Genomic DNA, 12,265 nt, shown 5'->3' on the forward strand with positions numbered 1-12,265 from the left:
TTAAAAAGCTCCTCGGTGGCAGGGCCCCAGGGGTGGATGAGGTCCGCCCAGAGTTCCTTAGGGCTCTGGGTGCTGTAGGGCTGTCTTGGCTGACATGCCTCTGCAGCATCACGTGGACATCGGGGACAGTTCCCCTGGACTGGCAGACTGGGGTGGTGGTCCCCCTCTTCAAAAATGGGGACCGGAGGGTGTGCTCCAACTACAGGGGGATCCTCAGCCTCAGGTCCATTCAGGGGTGATGGAGAGGGTGGTCCGTCGGATAGTCGAACCTCAGATTGTGGAACAGTAGACTAGCTCTACACCCTCTTCAGGGTCTTTGAGGGGGCATGGGAGTTTGCCCAACCAATCTACATGTGCTTTGTGGACTTGGAGAAGGCATTCAATCGTGTCCCCTGGGGACTCTTGTAGGGGGTACTCCGGGAGTATGGAGTGCCAGACCCGCTTCTACGAGCTGTCCGGTCCCTGTACGACCGGTGTCAGAGCTTGGTCCGCATTGCCGGCAGTAAATCAGAATCGTTTCCAGTGCGGGTTGGACGCCAAGGCTGCCCTTTGTCACCGATTCTGTTCATAACTTTTATGGACAGAATTTCTAGGTGCAGCCGAGGTGATGAGGGGATCCGGTTCGGTGGCCTCAGGATCGGGTCTCTGCTCTTTGCAGATGATGTGGTTCTGTTGTCTTCATCGGGCCTTGATCTTCAGCTCTCACTAGAGTGATTCGCAGCCGAGTGTGAAGCAGCTGGGATGGGAATCAGCACCTCCAAGTCCGAGACCATGGTCCTCAGCCGGAAAAGGGTGGAGTGCTCTCTCCGGGTCTGCAGTAGGGTCCTGCCCCAAGTGGAGAAGTTCACGTATCTCGGGGTCTTGTTCACGAGTGAGGGAAGGATGGAGTGGGAGACTGACAGGCGGATCGGTGCGGCGTCAGCAGTGATGCACACTCTGCATCAGTTTGTCGTTGTGAAGAAGCACCTGAGCCAAAAGGCAAAGCTCTCGATTTACCAGTCATTCTACGTACCTACCCTCACCTATGGCCACGAGCTGTGGGTGGTGACCGAAAGAACAAGATCGCAAATACAAGCGGCCAAAATGAGTTATCAATGCAGGGAGACCAGGCTCTCCCTTAGAGATAGGGTGAGAAGCTTGGTGATCCAGGAGCGGCTCAGAGTAGAGCCGCTGCTCCTCCACATCGAGAGGAGCCAGATGAGGTGGCTCGGGCATCTGTTTAGGATGCCTCCTGGACGCCTTCATGGTGAGGTGTTCCGGGCACGTCCCACCGGAAAGAGGCCCTGGGGAAGACCCAGGACACGCTGGATGGACTACATCTCTCGGCTGACCTGGGAACACCTCGGGATCCCTCCGGATGAGCTGGTGAATGTGCCCGGGGAGAGGGAAGTCTGGGTTTCCCTGCTTAGGCAGCTGCCCCCGCAACCCGACTCCGGATAAGCAGAAGAAAATGGATGGATGGCAGCGACATACTGCACTGGTTAATAACTGCCAAAAGGGAGAAAATGGAGAAAATGCTGTAAATGACTAGCTGTTGTGTTTTTTGTTAACTTGTGTAATTAATAGACATTTATAAGAGTCGTCTGAGTACTTAGCATATGTATATGCTCTGTTGTGAAATCTCGCATGAATTCCCACGTCCCATGTGAATTCTGTACCCCAGTCATAGAGGTCGGATAACACACTAACAAAGATATACTTTAAAGAAAGATAAACACTCCTACGTATATTTCTGACAAATTCCGACACTGAATGACATGAAGCAACTAAACCATTCATGTGTCTGTAAACAAGGTGGGCAATTTATTTAAATCATAGGGATGGTGAAACCGAAGCTTTGTGAAGCAATGAATCACTTTGGCTTGTCTACTGTGAAATCGACTCAGTGCTTTGAAGCGTCTGATTCAGTCAAAGAGCTCCATCTGTTGGCTGGGTGTGTGTAACACTTTGTGTCTCATCTTTGACTCACTGTTTAATAAAGGAAATATTCTCAACTCAGTGTTATTATTTTCATCTATCATTAATGTAAATGATGAAAGGGGAGTGTTATGTTTTTTTGTTTTTTTATTTTTTTTTTCATTGACATGTTGATGGTTTAAGTTGTTATAAGAAACTCATCAGTAAGCTTTTCCAATAAATAGGACATTTTAAATGAGGAAATTAATACTGAATTTTTTCATACTTTAGTCACACTGGTCATAAAATGCGTTATGAAGAGGAGAAAAAAGAAACAAATAAAAAAAAAAAAAAAAAAAAAAAAAAAAAAAAAACAAACAAACAAAAAATATCATATAAGGCACATTAATTTAGACATTTATTTCACAATGTTCAAGTCCAAGAACAAACATTTAATCTGGAAAGGCATGTTTTTCAACACTTTCCAGCTAAATAAAATAATAATAAATACTGCATTTTCCATACTTTAAGTCACATCGGTCATAAAATGCATCACAAAGACGAAAAAAAAAACATATATAAGCCAAATTTCTTTAAATATCTAAGACCAAAAACAAACATTTAAAATGGAAAGGCATGTTATTCAACTACACAAAAGTACACGGAACAACAGGATGAATATGTGTACGGAATGTTAAGATAACACCAAGGTTTCCGCCAGGATTTTTTTAAACTATGAGGAAGAACTAAATCCTTACTATATAATGAACAGCTGACTGAGGTGCTGAGAAAGTATGAAAATATATACACTACCATTCAAAAGTTTGGGTTCACTTCCCTATTGAATCCCACGGCAAAGTGACCCCAAACTTTTGAACTGTAGTGTATATCATATCTGGCATTTAAAGATACGACTCCGCCGCATGCACAACCCTGCTCTGCCAAAAACAAAGTTTCACATAAATATAAAATAACTATGGTGATTGTTCATTGCGCATAAAGACACAGACACCCGACCCCCAACAGTCATCTCTGCCCCATCATGGACAAAGCTTCTTGTGGAATATGAATTGACCAGATCAAAGCAAACTTTTTTTAAAAAATACTGAGCGCAAGAACAAGACACTGCATGTCTTAATGCTCAAATCCAATTTTTTAATGAAATCCAATATTTTTGTGTGGCCGTTCACATTCTTATTTCAATGCACCCTTCATTCCACTGAAGTGTGAACAGTATGTGGCCATATGCATCCACATAGATTAACACAATGCCACATAATATTTATAGGTAAAAAGGCTACTTCACGTCTGTTAATCAATTTGGAAGTACTTGCCCACTCTGAACCGATAAAATTATGCCCAATTGATGAATTAATGAAAAGAGACTGAGAAAACGGAGAGCATAAATCTCAACAATGACCTTTTATGGCGTAGTGGGTTCTACTTCTGTACAGAGGCATGTACAGACAATATAGCTGATTTCGTCTGTGCAGAGTCCTGCTCGGGTCCAATTTTACCAGCTTGCATCCACCTGAAGTCATTAGGATGTTTATCAAACCCGACCTTTGGATATCTTCCAGTGAAATCTGAATATGAAAACAAAGAAACCCGATCTGACTATAAAATGCAACCCGACCTGCACGTTAACACATTTTAATGTATGTAAATACACCCCTGTCCCTCCCTCCATTATATTACTTTGCTTAAATTGTTCATATAAACAATTAAAAATTTTTAAAATGAAAACTGGAGTCTCAACTTCCTGTCCGGTTCTACTGCGGCTCGCTCAAAAGTGACAGCAGAGAGGTGACAGAACGAAATAACGCTTGTTACATAATCCACAAGAAGTGAGAACTTAAAAGCTCCGTTCACACTGCAGCTCATTTCCGATTTTTTTTTTGCCCATATGTGACTCATATCAGATTTGACATCACAGAAGTCCAACTAACGGCACAATTCTGCTCTTTTACCATATTTACTGTGATGTTACTGTGATATTTCTTTAATTATTTTAAATGAAAACAACAACAAAAGAACACCATCAATTTTAAAAGTGTCACACTACCTGAGTATGATTTCACACTCTTATTATGATCTGTAAATGTGTGCAAATAAACACTTTATGTTCATATGGATCCATTCACACAATATAATTTATATTTGTAAAATCTGAACAAAACATAATTCTGAAGGCATGGCGGCTTTTATTTTGCCGTGATGGTGCGCCACGATCCTTTATTAGCAGAAACCCTGAACACATTAACACTTATTCAGCTTCATGATAGCATAAACAGCATACCTGGGAGGCTAAATAGGCTAAGTTAACATAACAAGCCAGTAAAACCAACATAAAAAAATAAACCTAAACATTCAGATGTGTACAAAATGCATTAGTTTAGCAGTGTTAAAAATTATCTAAGTAACCCAAATGATCTGCAACAAATCCTTTATATGTGATTTCACACAAATTCACAAATTTGTAGTTATGCACTACTTTAGATGAGTATGCACGGATGTGTACTTTTGCACACAAATTCTAATGGTGCCCAGTTTAGAGTTAAAGTTTTTGATCCTTTGCCTTTATTGTGCAGATTTCAGAACCAATGTACCACAATGTCCATCTGTCCTGTAAAACTTAATCCTCCTTTCTTTGAGATTTATTTGGATATGAATAGAAAACATATTTTGCTGAAACAATGTTTTCCCTTTATACCATCTGTTTCAGGTCTGTTTTCTGTTGGTCTATTCATGATTAGGATTTAAATGACTGCATGCATGTTTGATCATAGTGCCAAATGTTTGTCTGTAAGACTGTTTGTTGCTGGCTGTGTGGTTTGTTATCTGAGACACAAACAAAGGAGCTTTCAAAGAAAGAAATATGTTCTTGTTACATCCATTCCTAGAAACCAGATGAATGCACAAATAAAATGCTGACTTATTTGTTATATTTTTCTTTTCAGTTTCAGACAGAGCATCCTGTTTTTCAAAACAGACCTTCCAAATTTGGTAGGGGACTTTCTAAAAAATGCCCACTCTACCCATTCTATTACTTCAGGGATTATTTTGCTTTGCGTATTCTGTGCACAAATGGCTTGCATTCAAACATCAAAATCAAGCTAATTTGGCATGTAAGTACATATGTAAGTGTTGTTTAAAACACTGAAAATTTGCATGCCAAGAAAAAATGTAAAAGTGAAGGAATTACACTTGGAAATTTCACACCTGTTCTGTTCAATTTCACGTATAAACCTCTGAGAAAGGAAACTAAGATTCAAACGCTTAATGGATATCTATTACTTATTATACCTAATACCTAAGACTTAACAATTAAATGAATTGCGTTACACTTTGACACACTCATTCATGGAGTAACAGATGTGTAAAGGAAAATCAACCCATTACACTTCACATGGTATATTAAGTTGAACTCCACTGAAAACTTACCTGCTGGACTATTAATTAATAAATCAATTGATTAGTTCATATATATATATATATATATATATATATATATATATATATATATATATATATATATGTGTGTGTGTGTGTAAAATAGGTAAATAAACAAAAAGATTAAAGGGGCAGCGAGTGAAATCGTTTCACTGCAAGGTTTTCCTCTAATCCTGGTCCTGGTCGTCTTCTGGTGAACATTTTACTCTGCTCTCTGCCATTTTGCTTTGAAAATGCGAGCTGCCAGCAAGCTTGCTGTAGGCTTTAACAGGGAGGAAGGGCGGAGGGCTCTTAGAGGAGGAAGGAGGTAGCGATTCACATGAATGTACATGAATGTACATGAAGCCTGGAGATCATCACAGTGTATGACGTCATGCTATACTCCAGATGAAATTACACGCCTAGCTTTTCGCATAGCAATTTTTTAATTCCTTTAATTTAGAAATGATCAATTTCTGCTTATTACCCATGTAAGTTTGGCCTCTGTGCCATATGTCCAACAAAGCTAGCTCACTGCTGCAATTGCTTTATCTGCAATATATATATGTATATATATATATATATATATATATATATATATATAAATATATATATCTTTTTTATTTTATTTTGAACATAATGTATATAAAAAATAATCAAAGCTATGATTAAAATGATTTGAAATAATACAAAAATAAACCTGTAACAGAGTTTTGTTTTGGACATTAGCTAAGGTTATTGTTTAAAGGTTCCATTTCTAGAAGAATCCCTGTATTTCACATACTGATTTTAACCAGAGGTAACTAATCCTGACGGGTGTTGCAATGAGTGATATCTATTTATTGATATAATTTCCTCCAGGCATGATAAAATTTTTTCTGAAGAGACACAATGGTAATAAAAGGATAAGAAAGCCGCAGCTGCCAGCATCAGTGAAAAAGCCCAGGCAAATCAGCAGCCTAGACATACAGTAGCTGTAGTGATGAAGAACACTTAGCTCCCTCTACACAGCATGATAGGTCAGGTTCAGGTAACTCTTGTATATCCTGGATTAAGATGGATAAATGTGTCATGTCTATTTACATTTAAATGGTTTACATTTAGTTTCTTGTCACTCCCTTATACAAGTACAGTTCTATGATGAAAAGAATTTTTAAGATTATTTTAAAGACAAAATATAATAGAAAGTACACACATACATATAGGAGAGCTATATAATTGATCAACATCTTGTTTTCACCTTTTTAAAATTCATGAAAAAGCAAAACATCTCCTAATGTCACTCTGTGGATTATAGGTAAAGGGACATGAACTTCATCAACTTCCCTGAGCCAGTCAAATTCTCTGTCCTGATTGATCTGTCACTGACAGTTAACTGGAATTGTTTTGCAGTATGTTTTAATGTTTGCTAATACAAAGTAAACTGTAGAGCTTAACATCTACGCATTGTTTTGATTTTATTAGAAAACATTATAATATCAAGAGATAAAGGAACACTACTGTTTCCATGACCAAAATATGAAAGTGATTATTGTTTTTTTTTTTGTTGTTTTTTTTTTTGATATTTCAGGTAATCTTGTAACTAATAGTTTTAAATGAAGTGTAAATGTAAGAATCTTGTGACACAACCTCACACTAATGGACTGGTTTGGTCCAGTGGACTGATTCTATAATTTTCAGATATTTCACAGTCCAGAGCCACAGGATCTACTCAGCCTCAGCTGAAAGTATTGCCTTGGAAACTGCAAGGCAATTGGAAGAGATGCTTCTCCAGTCAATGGTACACAATAGCTCCTTTCCAACTGTAGGAACCTTTTGCAGTTCCTATAACCTTTTCAGTAACCAGGCCGTTTTTTCGCGCATTCGGACATATAGGAACTAGGGGCAAAAGCCCTCAGTTCCTATAACCATTTTAGCTCCTACTCCAAGGCAGGGCCTTTTCGGGGTTCTATAGGAACCCTCATGACGTAGGTGTTTCGTGACTGGTAGCTACGCCCCTTGCCAGATTTCCGCATCTTGTGGCCTCGCCGCATTTAAAAAACATGGTTGCACATACGGACAACAACAACAGAGCATGCAATAAATAGACCGATGAGGAGGTCAAAGCTCTTCTGATGGTCTACCCCACAGAGGATTTTCAGAGGTTTTGAAGGTTCGTAGCGGAATATAAAAATATCCGAGACGATCAGTTCTCAGTCAGAGAATGAGGGGATTTATCATAACGAGAAGCAGTGCATGGAGAAAACTCACACAAGACTACAAATAAATTAAGGACCACAGCAACTGGTGTGGGACGAACTGAAAAACCAGTAAATGATTTGACACCTTGGACCACCGACATGCCTACTTAGGCAACGCTGCAGCAAATGACCCCTGTGTGCGGTTTCTGGAGGCGATCATCCGCAGTGAAAACATCGCACTCAGAGGAGTTTGAAGGTTGGTAAACAGGACAAGAAGCATTAAAGCTTCTGTACAGACCTATGAGTTGTTCTCAGACACCACCCAAATAGCTGAGCTGATCTACTTCACGTTTTCCATCTTTTGTGTATATACTATGGTTCTGATCCATGTTTACTTCATCAGAGACGGAGTCAAACAGCATCTCGGATGCTCCTGCTGCCACCAGCAGCCCTTGCCACATCGATCAGGTAAATAAAACAGCTTTAACGCACATCAAAGTATCTGTTCTTGATTTAACAGAGATAACAAAAGTCAAATGTAAACAGGGCATGTATGCTTATATATAGATACTGGTTTAAATGGAAAAGGGCGAACTGATAGAGCCACACAGAACTGATTGTAATGGCAGACTCAGTCATTTCAATGGAACTTAAACTTATTTTTTTATTTCATTTAAGATGACAGCTATTAACGTGTGCACTCCTGGACGATTGAGAATTTTACACTATACATTATAACTTTATTAGCATCCTTCTTGTTTATAACTTGTTTTTTTTCTTCTAAAATGTTTATCTTTTCAGCAACTAAACCAGCATCAGCCACCATCAGCCAGCACCAGCCAGCTGCCAGTACCCTCTACCACCCTAGACCTAGTAAAAAAAAACAAAAAACAAAAAACATCCTATTGCATTGTACAGGCATCTTGTTGAGTTTTTATATTACAATTCAATAGCAGTTATTGTAGTTTATTATAGTTGCTGTGTGTTAAGTATCTGTCTCCACCCTTCCTGTTTTTCCATGAAATAGAAAAAGGGCCGACACTCTTCTGGCTACTGTGCAGGACAAGCTGTTAGATGCTGAACAGCAGAGGCAAAGCGATGCACGCTTCAACATGTCTTCCAGGAACAGGCACAGAGCGAGCAGCTGTACGGACAGAGCTGAAGCCAGCAGAGATCTGTGATAGAGGGTCACTGGGTGTACTGGACAGGATGGCTGGAAAAGCCAAAGTGATATGCATCATCTTATACTCACATGTAAATAGTTAATTCTGCATGGCTGTATTTACTATAAAAAAATAAATGACTTTGTAAAGAGTCTGAAGTATTTTTGTCAGATATGGTTTGGCCACATCTATGAAATGTTAGCTAATAAAAATATTAAGTAGTTATTAACCATTAATAGCTATGAAATATTTAATAATCCATCTTTGTTCACTACATTTTAAGTCTTATCCTGGGGTGCGATTACATTGCAGTTAATCAACTTTTAAAATGCAGCATATCACAGGATGAAGTTCACCATGTTTAACGAAGGTTCAGCATCAAATACTTGTGGACACTTATAAAAGTCTCTTTGGATAAAAAAAAAAAAAGTCTGCTAAATGACTGTAGAAAAGTACACACCTGTAAACATTTCACCACCCCTTACAACATTTTAACCCTTATATACTGCTAATTTTGTGTGACTGTATCTCCTCATAATTCTAGACCATAAGTCAGTCACAACCAACCCTCCAGTGACGGATTACTCTTTCACCTTTCTACTGATAGATTCCATAATGCACACAAAGCTTAAGGTGATGAGATCTTTATTTTGCACATAAAAAATGAACAAATGATACATTTTCTATGTAACAATTTCTTTTTAAATACGTACATCATGTATACATGTATGTTTTGTCTGTTGAACTTCCACAACATGATGCTTATTATGAAAAGGTATGTTGTGATTTGTTGGAAGGCACAAGGCAAAACATCAAGGCTGCAGAATCCGTGTATCATTCGTTCTTTCTATTTTTTTTTGTCACTCAAAAATAAAAAAAATGAAAACATTATGGATTATTTTGTTTTTCGTTTTTAAATCTAACACAAAAAAAGAAAAATTGCATGGTTTTTAATATTTAAATTTTAGACTTTTTTAGAAAAATACGAAATGAAAAACCGGGCCACAGGACTGGATTTGATTTTAAAATTTAATGTGTCAGGTTTACGTGCCCCGGAAGCTTTGAAATGTACGTTAGCAAACATTGCTAGCCAAAACAACCTATCGATCTGACTAGCAGCCAGGAGCCATCAGCCCAATCAGCCATGGAGGTAATGGAGAGTTATGTGTTGTTTCGGGGAGCGAAGCGTGTTACCCTAAAGGAGGAGGACATGACTACCGAAAAAATTTGCAGGATTTTCCAGGTATATATTTTCACAAAGAACCTTTTCTGTGAAATTGTACTCCAGTTTTAACCACAAAATGTAACCTAGCATACATTTTGCATGAACCTCTCGCTCTACTTTTTCAAAGGTACAAAACTCCAGCGTCTACATCACCGATGATAACAATATGGCCATATTCCCTGAAAATCAGGGTCAATTCAGAACTGTTGACCTTACAGTAAGGGGACATTATGAAGTGCATGGAGAGAGTGACTATGTGGGGGAGCAAGCTAGTGTGTTTGGACCATTCCCTACCCACTTCTCCTTCCGCCGACCAGCAAGTGCTGCTGGGGTCTCAGGTCATACCTCAGCTTCAACTGCAAGGCCCTCTCCAAGAGCACCCATGGCTAAGACATTTCAAAGGTGAACAAATACTTTAACACATCAGGCTAATATGTCTGTCTGTTGTCACAATTGCTGTGAATTTGATATGTTCTGGCTGTATTACAAGAACGGATTTCAAAATTATTTTTGTCTTCAGGACCATCTTCATTGCTGATCTTGTGGATGGCAGATTGGAAACAAGCAAAACCCTGACAGTTCGATTCTCAGAATTTGAGGCGAACGTCATGGGAATAACAAGTAAGGTAAATGATGCCCTAGAACAAGAGGACTCGTTCATCCTTACCGATGGGCAGGGAAACCAGATCTTGGACACAGAGGGAACCAGAGGTGAATTAATAAATAATTATGAATATTTATAACCCTCTGGTTTTAACAAAACTGCAACTTTTTCTGAAAAACTGTATACTTTATGTACTTCTAAATGAACTATTTTCTTTTCAGGATCTGTGTTTTGGAAGCAAAATGCAAGGAAGGTTTGTGCTGTGAAGGAAAGAGATTTGCAGCAGTTACAAGGAAGCAAAAAGAGGAGACTGAGGTTTGTAAACTTGATTAGCAATTATTATGTCAGTCATCATAATGGTATATTTGTATGGATATTTTCTTCAATCAACAAGTGAAGAGGACTGTCTTTGTGAGAATTTTTTTTTTTTACCAATATAGGCCATTTAAGTCTCTGGAATTTCCATTACATGAGTTAGGCTCACTATGACTACATTAATGGATAGACTTTGATTAAGCATTGTGTATGAATTAGTTTGACAGACCAGTGGAAGTTGCAATGGTGGAGTAGTTGCATGTAGAAGTTTTGAAATATGACAGGCACCAGGACAACAGGCTACAGGATTCTGTTGAAACAAAGTAGGTTATAACATGTATATTTTGCCTGTTTTTTCAGTCGGCGAGATGATAATGGCCTGGATACAGTGTTTGATACAATTGAAGAGGTGGTCCTGGCAGCAGAGGGTCTTCGGGAGGTGTCAACTACAATCAAAGAGCTGACAAACCTGGCAAGTTGCAACCGAAGAACAACAGTGTCCTTGACAGAGGCTGAAACAGCTGCTGTGAAAGATGCGTTCACCTGTATTGTCTGCAAGGGTAAATAAAAAAAGTTTTGTCTTCTATAGGCAGATGTCAATGCAACTCATCTAGCCATGTTCATGAAGGAAATAGACCCAGACACCAATGATAATGTAACCACTTAAGCAATTACTGTGTTTTTGATTTTTACAATTATTCTCTGATTCAAATTTGCAGGTCCACTGGTTGAACCCATGGTTTCATTGTGTTGCCATAGCATTGTCGGCTGCAGGAGCTGCATTGAAGAATGGCAGAAAAATTCTGCATTTTGCCCAAAATGCCGAGCGGGTGATTTTGAAATCAATACACAAAAACTCACTGGACTGTCTGATGCACTTGCTGCCCTGGAAAACATACTGTGCTGGTAAAACTGTACAGTATGCAGTTGATCTCATGCAGTTCTTCATTGTTCAGTTTTAAAAATGCTTGTGTAGCTTCATAATATTTTATTTTGGCAAACTCATGTTTCAGTGTTGCAAGAGCCAAAGTTCCTCATATTTGCACTATTTGTTAATATATGTTAATACAGTAGTAGCGGTTTAAAAGTTCCCCTGTTTCCATGATGGGTCCTTGACTGGTTCTTGACTGGTCCTTGACTGGTCCTTGACTGATCCTTGGCCGATCCTTCACAGGTCTGTGGGGGTAATGTAATCCCCCGCAATGACGTCGTCAGCGAGGCTCTGCCCCTAAGCAGCCCAAGTAAAAAAACAGCTGCAATCCCTCTTTTGTCCACGGGGAGGAGCAGTGATTTGATCTTGCTGCTCTCTAAACAGTTTATAATGAGCTGTGTCGCTCATTTGTTGCATTTTTGCCAACATTTAAAAAATGATTTGATTTGAAAATGGCGTCAAATAAATGTATCAAAAAAGCCGACATGTGTAGCTAATGGTGTTATGAGGCAAAGCACA

At 39.0% G+C, this 12,265-nt stretch overlaps 1 protein-coding gene across 1 annotated transcript; it reads left to right on the plus strand.

Moving 5' to 3' along the window:
• Nucleotides 1-7,694: 7,694 nt before the first annotated feature.
• Nucleotides 7,695-11,725, plus strand: LOC121636952. The gene is made up of 8 exons (XM_041980820.1): nucleotides 7,695-7,764; nucleotides 7,912-7,976; nucleotides 8,310-8,381; nucleotides 10,024-10,298; nucleotides 10,417-10,607; nucleotides 10,722-10,815; nucleotides 11,176-11,375; nucleotides 11,535-11,725. The coding sequence occupies exons 1-8, from the start codon at nucleotides 7,695-7,697 to the stop codon at nucleotides 11,723-11,725; spliced, it is 1,158 nt and encodes a 385-aa protein (XP_041836754.1).
• Nucleotides 11,726-12,265: the final 540 nt, after the last annotated feature.

This window comes from Melanotaenia boesemani, chromosome 3 (genome assembly GCF_017639745.1).
Source record: "Melanotaenia boesemani isolate fMelBoe1 chromosome 3, fMelBoe1.pri, whole genome shotgun sequence".
Lineage (NCBI taxonomy): Eukaryota > Metazoa > Chordata > Actinopteri > Atheriniformes > Melanotaeniidae > Melanotaenia > Melanotaenia boesemani.

Bases quoted from the DNA above. Each gene is read 5' to 3' on its own strand.
- LOC121636952 (XM_041980820.1), top strand. From the start codon at position 7,695: ATGACCCCTGTGTGCGGTTTCTGGAGGCGATCATCCGCAGTGAAAACA. The intron at 7,765-7,911 runs GTTGGTAAACAG...TTACTTCATCAG, and splicing joins GCACTCAGAGGAGTTTGAAG to AGACGGAGTCAAACAGCATC. The intron at 10,816-11,175 runs GTTTGTAAACTT...CTGTTTTTTCAG, and splicing joins AGCAAAAAGAGGAGACTGAG to TCGGCGAGATGATAATGGCC.